Source organism: Ursus arctos, unplaced genomic scaffold (genome assembly GCF_023065955.2).
Source record: "Ursus arctos isolate Adak ecotype North America unplaced genomic scaffold, UrsArc2.0 scaffold_12, whole genome shotgun sequence".
Classification (NCBI taxonomy): Eukaryota; Metazoa; Chordata; class Mammalia; order Carnivora; family Ursidae; genus Ursus; species Ursus arctos.
The window spans coordinates 48018774-48035361 of record NW_026622786.1 but is presented as its reverse complement, the minus strand read 5'-3'; the positions used below and the strand labels follow the sequence as shown (position 1 = coordinate 48035361).

Below are 16588 nucleotides of genomic sequence, written 5' to 3'. Positions count from 1 at the left end.
ATAACACAGACTCTTAACTATAGAGAACAAACTGGTGGTTACCAGAGGGAGAGGTGGGGGGACGGGTGAAACAGGTGAAGGGGATTAGAGTACACTTACGATGAGCACCGAGTAATGTACAGAATTGCTGAATCACTACATTGTACCCCTGAAACTAATATAACACTGTATGTTCACTATACTGGAATTAATTTTTTTTAAATGGCATGATATCAAAGAGGAAAAGTAAATAGAGAAACAATTTTCCACCCTTACCCATAGTGTGCGTCCCTAGTTGTCTTAAGCATTGCTCACACAGATTGCAGTCTGACCACTTAGCCTCTCTGTCAAGTTTTTATTGAGTAATTTCTGTGAGCTTAGTACTCTTCTAGGCTCTGTAGGTACAAGAGATACATAAAACATGGGTCCTGCCCACAAGGAGCTTACAATATGGTTGAGAATTTTGTTAAAACAAACTATAAAAGCTCTTAAAAATACATTTTGTACAAATTATTTTTACATAAAAATGCACTTCAGATAATAAAAAAATAAAGCCCTAGAATGAAATGGAGAAACACTTTTATCCATGGGATTAGCTTAGAGATATTTTGAATTAACAAAATATTCAGTAAAAGCCTGGATTAATGAAAAATATGAGCACAAATATTTTTAAGATAGCAATTAAACATTTAAGTATTCATAATTACTAAAAGTATATCAAGCAAGGTATATCTTACACAGATCCTTAGGGTACCTGGATAATTACCTTAACAATAGGTTTCTTTTGAGTGTGCGTCCAACTACTGAAGATGTTGGAAAAAAATGTTTTCTTAAATAGTTTATATGTTCCTTTATAACCTGGGTTTTATTATTTATTTAATTTTTCAAACTCATTCTTGTAGACAGTGCAAATGTGGAATAATTCAACTCTGTCTGAATTTTCATATACTTCATGGGCCAAAGTCCACTTATAACTTATAGGTTATATACACATTTACATATAAAAGATAATGACTCTAATTTTCTCCTCCCTCCTTGGGAGAATTTGGATAAATGTAGCTTCTCATGGAAGCCTAATCTTCTAAACATAATATTCCCTGTATGCCATTCCTTAATGTGCCATTCCTTCTTGCGATACCCCGGCCCAACCTCTCCTGGGAGCAGCATAGCTGGGTGTTTGTTTTTGTTTGTTTGTTTGTTTGTTTGTTTGTTTCACACTGGCTTGCGGTGGTGCTGTATGAAATCTGCAACAGGACGGAGGTGGGAGTAGGCAGGAGTTCATTCTTCCAACACAAAAGTCACAGGTCTAAAATTACACAGAATATATTATATGTAGTCAGGAACCAGGTCTATACACCTCAGCTGCAAGGCATATTAATATCACGGATTTTTTTGCATATGTATTTCATAGAGCTTTACAGTAGGCGCTATAATTAGAATAAAACTGTAGATCAAGCCCCATTTCTCCACATGTACCTCTTTTTGGGAGAAATTTATTTTATTTTGAGAGCTAGTTCTATTCTCAATGTAACCTCATTACATAAATTATGAGAATCCATGTTTATGGAAGATAATTTAAAAGATGAAGATGAAAGCACTTGTTAAAAATCAGTGTGTTGATGAATCATGATCCAGAATATTTGAGAACATATGTTACAGCACTTATTATTTTGAGTGGATTTTGTATGGAATGGATACATTTCTGTGGGTTAAAACTGAAAGCATCAGAAATATTTTATAGTGACATATATCATCTTCCATCAGATTTCAAACTAATTGGACAAAGATCATTCCTTATTGCGTGAGAAATATCTTTACCAAATAGCCATTATTTTTCAAACCTGCAGGTGATTATTCTGTCTGGATTAGCATTTTTAAATCAGGAACGTTTGACATAAAATCTCCCAAGTTGAATAACAACATGGAAATGAAGGGCTTTCTAGCACATTCATTTAAATTGGCAACTGCTAATATTATATATAAATGTTACCTCTGTTGAGAATTTACCAAATAAGGAGCATCTTCCTTGGCTTCCTTGGTATCAAATACTGCACTAGTGCTAAGAGACTTATAAAGAAAATATAAGAAAAGGGTCCTGTCCACCATGAAATAGAGTTTTTGCTAAGGGAAGAAGACATACATAATGAAAATATTTGAAGAATAACACAATAATTATCGCAATGAGCACTGTGTACCTTCGGAGTGGCATAGAGGTAAGAAGAGAAAAAAGATAGTTTACTTGTTCAAGACCCAAGGACAAGGTGAAATTTGCACATGTGGGAGATGGGTAGGTTTTGCATGGGGAAAAATAATCATGAAGTATTATAAACAGGAATAGCCTCAAGAGATTTGAAGTTGATTCTGTCCATGACATGTAAACCTGCACAATCAGGAAGCCAGTTTATAGTTGAAATGGAGAACTCATATTATATAGCTGGAGATACGTCTGGATGAAGAATTAATTGCAGTTAATACTTATTGAGTATATCTACTATGTTAGACTCACTTTACATACATTAGCACAATAAACATACAGGTAAGTATTATTATCTTTAGTTTATAGATTCATTCATTGAGATTCAATGAAATTAATTAAATTTCTCAAGGTCATGGAGCTAGTGAGTGGCACAGCCAGATTTAAATCCAAGTTTCATTTTAAAACCCATGCTTCTATTACTCCATTACATTGTCTTATAAATGCAATATCACTGAAACAGACCTCACATCCCCACTGTACTATAGGAAGAACAATAAACCTGGAATCAACGAACTTATGCTGGATCTGAATTCCTACTTATATTAGCCATGTGACATTGGGCAAGCCCTCTGTAGCCTTGGTTCTCTTTTGTAAAAATAAAATAAAAAATATATGACAACTAGACCCCCATGTAGATGGATGATGGGCAGATAGCAGTAACAGAAGCATTGGCATTCTTACGATTGTTGGCAAATTCCACTTGCTCAATAAAATTCATTGAATTTAAATATGAATAAAGGGATTGTGTGCAGCATCATCGCGGTGTGAGTTACATAAAGCCATTTAAAATACAAGTTTGAGTGAAAATAATTGTGGTTTACAGCTAATCCACAACTGGTTCAACTATTTAAAGGAATGACTCACTATTTTGGTTTAATCTAGTTGACAGAGATGACAATGGAGTCAGTGCAGGCTCCTATGGCAAAACTACTGATACCCTATTATCATGTCTTCCTAAGATATCCTTGTAGGTGACAGCATGGCCCTTGGTACAGTGCTTAAGGAAGGACACTCAATAAATATGTGTTGAGTTAAGTGAATGAGGAGAGGAAAAGGAAGGAGGAAGGTGCAGGGGTGGGAAGAAAGGCAAGAGAAAGAAAGATTGGTTGAATTTACAAACGGGTAAGGACATGAGCTGAAAGATATCCAATGACTCAAAAGTATTTGTTAAAAGTTCATAGAATGTCTCATTTCAATTCAGACAAAATAGATTCCTTTATTTCATAAAAAGTAACGAAACTTGATATTGAATAACTATGTCACTTACTAATTTTGCCTTTTTGTATGACACCAGGGAAGAAATTTTTAAGAAATCCTGAGTGGAGAGTGGTAAATCAGAGGGCTGTGCCTGGATTTTTTATTGCTCTACCACCACCGTGAATCATTTAGCCTCAGTACTGTCTCCTGTGACACTTCAGGAAAGCCCTTAGCTGCATCCACTTCTTTCGGTCTTCAAAGACGAATAACACTTATGTTGAATGTGGAGTTACCCAGTGACACATAACCAGAATATAGACATAAAGATGTTTAGTTCCAAGCTTAGCCCAGAGGGACACAACATCTCCAATACATTCATCGCACATTTAGCATAGATATCTTTTGTCATGGTGCCCTCCTGCCTCCATCTGGCACCCTCTTCTGTCTCATTAAAGTTTATGCCCTATTAATTGAATTCTTGCTCTCAAAATGTTGACTTTTCACTATTGCAAACTTATACTAATTTTTTCAAACTCATATTATAAAATCAAAACTACCATAAAATGATTATGGTTAAGATTGGTTAAGATTCAGGCAAAGGTTGGAAGTTGGGGGAAAACTCCTGGAAAATGGGTTTTTTTTTCTCACTTTTTCACCAGTCATTCATTATCTGTGAAATCATGCCCAACTTCTTAGATATGTACTCAAAACCCAATCCCAGGAGCCAATTTAATACTCAGAGGCACAAATTATAATAAACCTGGTTTCAGTGGGTATTACTGGCAAGAAAAAACATTAAATTTTTTAAAAACATGAAAATGAAGAAACAATCCAAATCAAACATAAATTCTCCTTCTCAGGTAGGAAGAAATACACAAACTCAGGGAAGCAGGAATTTCAATAAAAAGTCAGCTCCGTTCTTTCATCATCTGTTAGAATAGAGAGAGAAAGATGTAATAAGCATGGGTAGGGGTACTTTTTTTGTATGGTGTGAGGAGAAGGTGTAAGTGAGAAATACATATGTCTTAGACATCGAAACATTCTTGTTTGAAGTAATTACACATATGGTTTTGTAAATAAAAGCAATTTAAGTAACTCTGGGATTTGGATCACTAAAGCTTCTGGATTATTTAATTATGCTAAGTATATGCTTTCTTATGAGTAATTTTTCTGGTTTCCAAGTTTGTAGTCCAGTAGAATAATCAAATCATGATGCTGTATCAGTTGTAGACACATTGAATGGTCAAATAAACTTGCCATAAAAACAAGCCCCAATCACTGCATAACTATACCCTCGAGAGATAAAAGGAAGAAAGCAAATTGAAATAACTATGAAATACAATTTTTCTCCCATCAAACCAATGAAGTGTGTGTTTGTGTGTGTGTGTGTGTGTGTGTGTGTGTGTGTGTGTGTGTGTTTAAAAAAAATATACAGTGCTGGTTAGGATGAAGCAAAGCAGAAATTTTCCAACATTGCTAATGAAATTTTCAATCTCTATAGTTTCCTGGAAAGCAGTCACACTATATGCATCTTTGAAGAATATTAAAAATTTACATATTATTTATTTCTTAAAGAAGTAAACTTAAGATAAAAAAATCACAAATATTTTTTAACTGCATTTCTGTCTTTAGGTAACAATATATTTCCATTCACTGTGGTGCCAAACTTGAACACAAATTATGATTAGTAAACTATAATGTATCCTTTTAATAGAGTCTTATACAAATATTAAAATTACTTTTTAAATAATTTGTAAATAGTTTGGGGAATGTTTATTTTATGTTAAATTAGATAAAAACAAGATACAATAATGCACATATAATATTATCCTAAGCATGTAAAACAAAATCAAGGAAAGTGCCAGCGAAAAAGATGAAAAAGAAATTTACTAAAATAATGACAAGTTTTTCTTGAGTAGTGGAAGTAAAATTTAGGAAGCTTCTTTTCTTTCTAATTTTCTTTCTTTTGCAAAGTTTCTATAGAGAGCCTGGCTTATTTTCATAATGAAGGGAAAGGACAAAAGGATTTATTTTAAAAAATTACAAATGAAATTAGAGTGAGCCTCCCAATAAAGAAATGGGGATTGGGTGCTTCCCTTCACTTCCCTTCATTTGTTTTCCAAGGAAATCTGTGTTTACAGCAAAAAAAAAAAAAAAAAAAAAAAGTGCCCAGAATAGGTGTATTACATGCAGATATTTAAGGGAAAGATGTAAGACCGTAAAGGTGAGTTGAATAAAAATTTTATTGGCCCCGTGACTTTTAAGCTATGTTCCAGAATCAACCAGCTTATTGGTATCCTGTAGACATTGTTGCACACTGTATCTCTATTGAAAAACACATTTTGATCTTCCCCTGAGGAACGGAAGTGATTATCTTTCAGTTACTTCAGTCATGGGAGAATAAATGGCCAAAGACATTGAGCTGCTGAAATGTCCACATCCGTCTTAACACCTTCCACGGACTAGCAGAGTCACCGTGCCCGGCCTCACCCAGGGAATGAAGTACAATGAACACGCTGACTGTCCATTACAATGGAGAGTTCAACTTGTCTGAAAAGCCAAGGGTGCTATGTTTGAAAAAAAATACTGAAAACGTCTCACCTTCTTTCATTAAAGCAAAAAAGATTACACAGTGCAGTAATATGCAGACGACCCTTTAACCCTACAGTCAGTAACAGAAATACTGAAATAAGGTGTTTGAGGCAGGAAGCTAATGCTTGAAATTTAATACGACCGACTACACATCATGTTCGGCATCATGTTCTGCTATCTGGAGTGTCCCTGCATGGAAGTACCCGTTTTCTACAAAGCAGGTCCAGGCAAAGGGCAAGCAAGAGTGTGCTGACCGTGTGAGGAGTACGCTGAGTTCTGATGTCAAATCAAAACAGGGTAGCTTAGCCTTAAAATACTCCTGGACACTGTTCTTTGTATGAAAAATCAGTGACTTGCAGCTTCTTTTACTGCATGAGAACTGACTGGTCGTAAGATCAGCCTGGAGCCAGCCTGAGAATCTTAGTTGGAGGAAATCTAAGTGAAGTGTGAAGACAACTCCTCGAAGGAACCTGGTCCTGTGTGCCGAATTTGCACGTAAGTTCTTAGAGATATTCCATCCTTGTAGCATGAAGGCAGATCAGAACAGAGATGGGGGAAGGCTATGCTGTCAATCTGGACAGCTTCTAAATCTCACCTTTCCAACTGGTCACTCCACATCAAGGTTGAGGAGCACTGCTGGGGTAAGGAGGTGGAGCTGGAGGCATAGCTGTTTGTGTGGTGCCTGATCTGTGAACAGACAGAGGGTTTCAGTGGACAGATTATTGATGAGGACTCCTTTTGTTAGATGACTCTTCCTTGAACATTTTTAAAGAAAAGCAGAACCAAAACTCTATACATCAACTTGCATTGGCCATAGCCAGCTAAATAAAGATGTGTTAGATCTTATCTTCCCAGGACTATCTCATTTCTGCCTCCAAGCTCCGACCCACCCTCTATTTCCTCTTACAATTTCACACCAGATATTACATAAGGGTAGAGACCACGCCTAATAGGACTTCTAAATGCCTAGAGCAGTTATCACAGCACTTGTTAAATACTGAATAAAAACTTACTGGCTTTAAATGATTGGTGTAGGTAAATCCAATTCTACCACTTTTTAGCTTTCAGTGACTTTCTGTTGCTCTTAGGATAAAGACCAGAATTCTTAACATGACCTCAAAGGTTCTGTTTGATCTAGCCTCTGCTGCCACTCCGGCTTTGTTTGCTCAGGCCACACTAGCCATCTATGCACATCATGAACAGTATCATCCTTCTTCCTGCCTCAGGGCCTTTGCACTTGAAGCTTCCTCTGCCTAGAGTTCTCTTCCAATTCCCTCATCACCTGGCTGATGCCTACTTGTCCGTCAGGTCTCAACTTGGAATATCACTTCTTCAGAGAATATCCTGTTGACTAGGACTGGTCCCCCACTATGATACCTACTATTTTCTTTTCAGGAGCTCATTGTGGTTTGGAAACAAAGTTATTTTTGTGATTATTTGTTTAATATTTGTTGTTATCTCTAGACTACAAGTTTCATGAGCTCAGGGAGCATGCCTAGTTTTGCCCACCACTCTGTCTCCGGCAGCTGTCACGGTGCCTGGCACATAGGTCATGGACAGTCAGTATCTGTGGCACAAATGAACAATGCTGTGTAATTGTCTGAGGCCCATACCTGAACAATATTCTCCAAATAATAGCTTAAATTCATTGGATCCAATAAAAATACTAGGAAAAAATATTTCTTCTGTATACATTTCTCACTAATTCTCTTATAAGAAGTAGCAAAATGAAATTAAATTCTCACAAAAAAGTGTTACAAGAAAAAGCAGAAAGAAATGAAAGTCACTTTTTCCTTCATCAGTCTTTTTTATTGGATACCGAGAGTATTTTTTTTTTCTCAAACGTTAGTTAAGATCATTTTCAACAGCAGGCCCATGCCCATTTCAAGTGGCATAAATGATATAAGCTGTCCAGACAGACGTGTAGGTCTCCAATTCCTGCGTTAAGCAAATAGATAATTTCTGTTTTAGGAAAGCAGTGTCATTTGAAGGACAATGAAATGGCATGTCTTCTTTGCAGCACCAATTACTCTTTGGCCGATATCTGTTTCAGCACAAACAGAAGAAGTTCAGTGGCGCTTTTAATAGAAATATTGAGCACTACGTCTGAAACTAATGATGTACTGTATGTTGGCTAATTGAATTTAAATTTAAAAAAAAAGAAATATTGTGGCTCTGGAAGAGTGGTCAGAGTTGAGGTCAGAGTAGGGGAAAAAAAAACCCAGGATTTTCTCTTCTCCGAGACTTTCAGAATGCCCTGCGTGCCCCTGGTAAGGAAAAATCTGGTTAGATTGGGTTAGCTGCACTAGAGCACCGCTGGGTTTTCCTCTTCCTGCCATCACGCTACTTAGCTTATTGTTTGCAGGCGTGCTTTAACGAAGCACGTGGGGTTGCATTATCTGTTGGCTTAACTTGAGGGGCAGATATAACTGTAAGAATCTGGTTATCATATGTCTGTCCAAAGTCAAGTAGCAGAAAAAGAAGGAACTGAAGGGGCGCCTGGCCGGCTTAGTCAATGGAGCATGTGACTCCTAATCTCAGGGCTGTAAATTTGAGCCTCACAATTGGGTGTAGAGATTACTTAAAAGTAAAATCTTTAAAAAGACAGAACTGAGGAAATGAGGCACTGCAAGGTAACATGGGACGGAGCCGAGAGTTGGGAAGCATGGTACGGTTCCCTATTGCACCCTCTAAACCGCTCCTCCAATGGGCCCTATTTTCCTGACAAACACTCCTTGATTCACTCCATCATTCTCAGGAAAGTCTGCTTTACTGTCACACCTAATATTCTGCAGCGAACTCTGGCCCCACTGCTGGTGGAGCGTTCATTTCATGCCAATTTTCTCTCCTATGTGTCTCTTTTATTTTATGCCTTCCCTGCAGTCTTTGTGTTATTGTTAGTCTTCTCACCCCTGTTCTTCCTGGCTAGCCAATCAGTTTGAACTATATGAAACTGACATTTTTGTTGGATCAGCAATGGTTGAATATTGGAAATTATTTATGATTTAACCTAGGAACAATTTTAACTAATTAATGTTCTGACCCAAGTCTTTCTCCTCTTGAATACATCTTTCATATTCTTTCTTTTTTTTTTTTCTTTTTTCTTTTTTTTTTAATTGAGAGACAGAGATCAAGAACATGCAAGCAGGTGAAGGGGCAGAGGCAGAGGGAGAGAGAGAGAATCTCAAGCAGACTCCACAGTGAGTGGGAGTCCAACACAAGGCTCCACCCCAAAACCCCGAGATCATGACCTAAGCTAAAATCGAGTCCCACACTTAACCGATTGAGCCACCCAGGTGCCCCTCATATTATTTCTAAGGCAAACCTTGGCAATCCTAAATATCTTTGAATGTTCCTCATTGCTACAGGATAAAGTCCTGGAGTACCAAAGCCACAGCTGAGTGGCTCCAACCTGTATCTCCAAGTTAATCTCTCATCTCCTGCCTCTCTCCTTCTTGGGCCTTGCTTCAGTCCCTAAACTATGCACTCTGAGACCTGCCAATGCTTTTTCACACCTGATTACTGCAGAGTTTGCTCTTGCCTTTCTAAAATGCCTCTCTCTACTCTGTCCAGAATTCATTCTGCTTATCCTCCAAGACCCAGCCTTTCATTTTCTTGGGAAAGTATTTTTTATTGTATTACTATAACATTGTATGCATTATTCAAATTATACTTAGTCCATCAGTTTCTCAAACTCTAATTTGCAGTAGGAGCCCAATAAATGTTTGTGAATAAGTTGATTTCCAAGTAAATGACTGGCTCTCCTTAATGGTCAACATTATGAGATAAGAACTGATTCAATTTTCAGCACCCACAAGAACCTACTATATGTATGTCACTTTTTCAAGTGTGATAATATGTTCATATATTAAAAGTTTTCCTTGGCTTAGAAATGGGTAGTTTCTATATTCCCCCACATTTCCCTTGAGCATATCTATTGTTACATTTTAACTAACTATATATTGCTCTTCTTCCCAGGACTGGGAAGAAAGCACTTAGGCACTCAGTGCACAATTTTGAATGACTGACTGACCGACTGAATGAATAAGTGAGGTCTGTCTTAGGCTGAGTACTCCCAGAGTAGAACCTAAGACAAAGATTTGTATGCAAGTGACTTATTAAGAATGTGCTCCAAAAAAAAAAAAAAACCCAAAAAACAAAAAACAAAAATGAGTAAGGAAGTGGGAAAGTAGGACACAGAAGGAGAAGCCCAGCAGGAGTGAAATTTTAAGTGATTCCAGCCTCTGTCTGAACCTTTGGGAAACTCTGGAGTATAAATTATATGTCAAAGTTTGTTTCACTTATAAACAAGGGGTGTGGGCTTCTCTACTCCCACATCCATCAGTCATTGCTCCTTTGGGGGGAACAAAACTCCTAGGCCCTTCTGGCTCTGCCCTTGTGTGAGCCTCTCAAGGTCATAGTGTGAGCAGATAGCAGCGAAACAAGCAGAAGGTGGGAATGGGCACACAGAGCCGCTCTACGGTATCTGAGGGGGTCTGGGTCGGACTCCAGTTGTGCGGGATACACTACCAGCCACCTATTTAGCAAGTTAAGTTTAGCTGGTGGGAATGGAGGAGGCTGCTCTGTGCCTAGGTTGGAGAACTCTGGAAAGGATGTCCTGTTGAAAATAATCTTCACTCCTGCTACTGATGCCTAGGATCTCTTTAGCTAGGGACGAAACTTTTCATCTATATCGAGAAGGGATATTTAAAAAAAAGAATTAGCTTGGGTGGAAGAGAGAAAGGGTCAAAACCCTATATAGAACGCACTCGACATCAGGCAATGCCAAACTTTTTTAATGCTTTACCCTTTCATACGCTGGTTGTCATCCACACTCAAGTATGGGTCTTCCTGAGAGTGTAGGATGAACAGCCCCCGATGTGCCTCCCTTACACATTCTGCCCCTCGTCACCACGAAGATGGTGTCCTTTATGCTGCCCAAGCCGTTCCTGCTGGCTAACTGAACATAATTGATTAATTAGCTAATTAATTAATTCAGGAAAATGTCAAAAAATTTAAAAATTAATTAAAAAAAGGATTTTCCTGCTCAAGACAAGTCCTCTTCCTCTTGTTTCAGCGAAGCTCATAGCTCTGTGTGTTCTTCCCAAATTACCAAATATGCCTGATACCCCACCTGCTAACGACGCTAGTCCTCTCTGGATATGAGAGCCCAAAGATTTCGGTTAAAGCAACTTTATGTTTTCTAAGCCATATTACAGCATATCTTTTAAAGATTCCAGTTAAGATAGAAAAGACTCTGTGTGTGTGTGTCTGTGCGTGATCTTCAATTTGAATTTGCCTCTTTGGGCCACATTATTTTCCTGTGGAAATTGTGCTAAAAGCATCGATGTGTAAGTGGCCACCCCACAGACCCCTGAACACAGCCTCGTTGTTTCATCTACTGCCACGGCTTGTGGGCAGCCGTGGGGCCCTCTGTGGTTTGGCCTGTGTTCCCGGAGCCAGCCTGCCTCTGTCTGTGAGGCTCCTTCCAGACTAACCCAGCTGAACTCCAGGGCTGCAGTTCCTCTTTAGCATATCATGAGCGTGTCGTCTGATGAGACACTCACCCCACATTAGCTCACTAAATCTCCCCATCCACTGCCTAATCCTGAACAGCTGAGGGGTATGGGAGTCTGCACTGTTTTCCTCAGAATTTTAATGCCAGATCCATAACATTTTATAAAGCCTGGCTGGCTGGCTTTCTGAGGGACACAGAAAACTGTTCGAAAAGTGCTTATCACCTCTAATTACCTGTGTCCTTGTTACAGATCATCCCACCCGCACAGCCATCCCTCCCTTCTTCCATCTTTCTGTTCACTGGCTTTGTTCTATCCACCTTCAAATATTCATAGACTTCCCTTAGCCTGAGAAATAAAAGACACAGACACACCTGTGCTTGACTGCCTGACCTTTTCCCCTTCCTGTGCGTGCGATCCAGTTTCTCACCTGCCTTTTTACCCCAGCTTCTCTATGCACTACATCTGCTACTCCTACTTCCTCTCCGTTCAACTCTCTCCTATATAATAGCCCCAAATTATAAAGTACTTTCCATTTTTCAGGCACTGTTCTAAACATTTTACAAATATTAATGAATTTTATTCTTTGAAGTTGGCACTATTATCATCTTCTCTTGACAAATGAGAAAACTGAGACACAGAGAGGTTAAGTAACTTGTTCAGGGTCACCCAGCAGCATGGGGCAGAGTTCGGATTCAAATGCAGGGAGTCAGGTTCCAGAATACATGCTAACTACAATCCATACTGCCTCCCTGTCTCCCACTCCCATGACAGTAAAACTAGTGTCCTGGAAACTTGTAGTATTTATTGTCGTCTCTGGTACTGTAATATTTGGGCTAGATACACTTGTAATGTATATTAAGATCTATTATTTATAAGATTGTCCTTCTCTTCTTATACAAATATAATAAAACTTCATTAATCTAGAATGAATAAATTATTCTGATGGGGGATGAACTAAATTCATTTTTTTCCAAATTTTCTATTTTTATGATATATAAAAAGGGAGTCATTGGTCAAAGTAATAAGTAAAACACATAAGTCAATAGGGACAGAATTTTACCTACTTGAGAGGGGAAAATAGAGATAATTTTAGAATGTTGAAATGCAAATCTAGGCTTCTGATATCAAATGAGTTTTACCGGATCCAGACAATAATATATATTATGCACTTCTTGATTCCTATCTTGGTATAACATAGCGGGGAATCTATTGAAATAACAAGAAAATGACAGAAAATGGCATATAATCACAGTCCAGCAAATAAGATGATGGCAAAATGTCTTTTGCCATCATCTTATTTGTTGGAATTTGCAACACATATCCTGATACCGAGAGAGTTCTTGGTCACCATAGTGGTCATCCCTGTGGGAATAAACTGCACACTTTAAAGCTAAAGAGATCACACAGTCCAACTCTCTAATGTACAGCTAAGGATATGAGCTAATATTACTTCTTATAGTCACAGAGAAGGTTTGCAGCAAAGTCCCACCAAAATTTCAGCTTCCTTGTTTCTGTTCCATCATGAATCCCAATAATTAATTTGCAGATTTGATCTACTTATAAATACCCCTATAGTATATAATAGCTATTCAGCAAATAACTGTTTAAAAAAGCAAGAAAGCAAGAAAGAAAGGAGGAAGGGAAGGGAAGGGAAGGGAAGGGAAGGGAAGGGAAGGGAAGGGAAGGGAAGAGCAAGCAACCAAGCAACCAAGCAGAAAGCAAGCCTGTCTGGCCCATTATACTAATCAATGAGCCCCACTACGACTGAGATTTTTATCAGCTTCTGTTTAATAGATGCCCCTGCAGTGACTAGACCAGAGGCTTCCACAATGCAGCTTAATTACTATTTGATGTTAAAATGAATGATTTACATAGAGTGTCTCTAAGTAGGTTGATATTATTTCCCTTTCATAAGTGAAAAAAAATTAAAGCTCCGTAAAGTGACTTGCTCAAGTGTAGACCTAGAACCAGGACTGGAAACTAGACCTTTGGCTCTTAATTCCTTACCTGGCTGTAAAAATATTGCTCTCTGATTAAAAAAAATCAAGTACTGAATTATTTTGTATAAGAAATAAAGATAGATACAGCCCCTTCAGCAAAATTCTAAGGAAATGCATACAGCTGGTGCATCATGTATGATCATTACACACATGCTGGTCTTCGCCATGTCTACCCCGCATCCTGCTATTTCACACTACCAAGAAGAAACAGTTCTCCCTTCTTACTCTTCAAAACTTTCCTTCTTTTTCTGCTCTTTTCTCAGAGGAACAAAGGAGACAGACCCCTCTCTATGAGATTCCGAGCAGCTGGGACGACACTGATGGCTGCAATGTCTTACAACCTTCTCCTCGGTAGAACTTCATCTTCGGGGTTTTCATAGCCTCCCTGACTAACAGAAATGACACTGTAACGAGGCTAGGTGGCCTCTAATACTTTGCTTTAACCAGGTCTTTTGAAGGTGTTCTATCTTTTCTCATTTTTAAAACATTAAAATATTTTCTGAAGAGAATATACCTTAAATACAGTTAACACTGTTTTCCTCACAATAAGACAGAGGGTAAACACCCTAAAAATTCAAGAGAAGGGAAATAAAAGTGATTTAGGAGGGGTTCGTGTTTTCATCAAGAGGTTTAGGGTGTGGACAAGAAGACCTAAGATTGGCTAGAGCCGAGCAGCTACTGGGAAGGCGGGACTGTTAGCCACTCAAAGAAGCCTAAGACCTGGACGCAATTTTTGGAATTACAAACGGATGATGGGTAGCCGGCAACCTGTTGCAGGAAGAAAGGGTGTAGGTTCAAAATCGGCTGCTGAGAGGGGTGACGCAGACCCCACAGACAGCAACAGGTGCTTTAGGCTCTGGCTGTCACGGGATATTGTTCACACCTCTGCCACAGCTATTACAGTGCCTCGCATACTTGCCCTCCCGTCTGCCTCCCCCGGGGCTCTGAGAAGCTTGAATATCAACAGTGAAGGGATAGCTCACCCAGAAATTTTCTTTGTTCCATGTACAAAGTAAGGGGGGCAAGTTTTCCCTTCAAAATTCTGACCTAAATTAGAAAAACCAGAGTTTCCCGATAAGCTAGTCTAAGCAGCCTTCTGTGGGGGATATCTAGAGGCAGAGACAGTTTCTCCCACAGCACCTGATAAAGTCTTTAGATACTATACTTTCAAATAGTCAGTCGTTTTTTCACTGCTAAGAAATTTTAAATGTATTCTCCAACTTGTGTTTTCATTAGGAGGGCGTGTATAATGTTCCCCTTGAATATTTACTTCAAAACCCCTGTTCCAACTTATCATCAAATCCAAGTGACTCTTGTTTTCATGTGCATGTCTGAGAAGTCCCCTCTCTCCTATCCATTCTGCATTTTTTTAGTTCCTCCTTTGGTGTCCACCCACTGCATCTCTGCTACCCACGTAAGTCGCCTAAGTGATTTCTCTGGCTCTAGTCTCTGTTACAAACCAGCCCTCCTAAAATCTCGGGTAAAATCTCACATATGTTGTGGAATACGGTGGACTTTAAAACTCCTACCTGGCTAGAATCCAGATTCCACTGGTTACTGGCTGTGTGATCCTGAGCAAGTAACTTGAGCTGGTTGGCATCAGTATCCTCGTCAGCTAAATGGGGACGATGGCAGTTACTACCATGTAAGATTGTTAATATATAGGAAGTGCTTAGAATTGGACCGGACACTGGGACAGAGAGGAAACTTTCAAGAAGTATTAGCTAGTACTATTTCAGCTATACTGAACATGCCATTCATTATGGCAGTCGTGCCTACAGATGCGTGTAAGGGAAATTCCTCTGCACAACCCCTGCTGACAGGGCAGCCCGGGCTGCCATATTTTGTATAAAGATTCTATACACTCCAGGCACACCCAATGGGAAAAGGTATACAAACCCACGCCATAGGCTAGCCATTGATCTATGACCTTGTTAGTCAAGGAACAGTGAACTGACATGGCAGACATTTCCTCTCAGAGAATCTGAATTTTGAAATGTTAAGAAAATGAAGACCAGAGCAGGACCATAGCCACAAAGAAGCAGATATTGTAAGCAAGCAAAAATTATGAAGTTAAGAACTTACGTTGACAGCAGAGAGAGACTCGGCAGTTGGTAATGGAAACACAGACAAGCAGGTAGAAAATAGCTAGGTCCAATGTTGTTCAGAAACTAGTGTGAAATTCTGTTTATTCCACGTGTTGAGTCTCTGGATCCTGTTCTATCCTCCAACCCCAGACTACATATTCCTGTCTGTAATATTCCATTACAATAAACCTCCCCTTCTTGAGCTAACCTGAGAGGTACTTCATTTCTTATATCCCAAAGAACCTAAATAACTCCACAATGGCCCTATGGACACCCTAGACGATGAGTTGGAGAATCCGATTCCATCGATTAATCAACTCACTGCCTCCCAGTTCACCCTATATCCTGTCCCTAAGGTCCTCCTCACCCCAAATGAGCTCTCATTCCTCTTGGCATATACAAAACTTAATTTTCCTTCAAAGGCTAGTTCAGATCTCACTTTCTCCATGAATGCCTGGGTACCATACCAGACAGAAGTGGATCAAGGAACAACTTTCTTTAATAAATCAGAAGGGGGAATGAAGCGTGAGAGACTATGGACTATGAGAAACAAACTGAGGGCTACAGAGGGGAGGGGGGTGGGGGAATGGGATAGGCCGATGATGGGTAGTGAGGAGGGCACGTATTGCATGGTGCACTGGGTGTTATATGCAACTAATGAATCATCGAACTTGACATCAAAAAAATAAATAAATAAAAATAAAAAATTTTTAAAAATAAAATAAAATAAAATGACTATGAGCCCAGAGTCCAAGAGACCTGCGTAAAGGATGGGCTTTGAAGCTTAAGTTTCATTAGTTTTACCCTATATCTGCCTTTGATGTCATCTTGGGAGAAACTTTCCCTCCATGAGATTATCCTACCAGGAACTCTTACAGAAATGTGTATAATCACACAGACCTGTTAGATAATTTATTACAGTATTATATTTTGCCTCCCACTTTGGGGACATAATTT

At 38.9% G+C, this 16588-nt stretch overlaps 1 protein-coding gene across 7 annotated transcripts in view; it reads right to left on the bottom strand.

Moving 5' to 3' along the window:
- PTGER3 (prostaglandin E receptor 3) overlaps positions 1-16588 on the bottom strand; it is a 176974-nt gene that overhangs the window by 94872 nt on the left and 65514 nt on the right. For 3 of the 7 annotated variants that reach the window (XM_057310561.1, XM_057310559.1, XM_044383736.3), the window contains one exon: positions 6621-6712. The exons of 1 other annotated variant lie outside the window; for it this stretch is intronic. In XM_057310561.1, coding sequence (XP_057166544.1) covers positions 6621-6712 — 92 coding nt within the window. Of the gene's footprint in view, positions 1-318; positions 4363-5659; positions 5984-6620; positions 6713-16588 lie in introns of those variants that run through there. 3 more of the 7 variants (XM_026497815.4, XM_057310560.1, XR_003315864.4) reach the window with 3 other exon arrangements.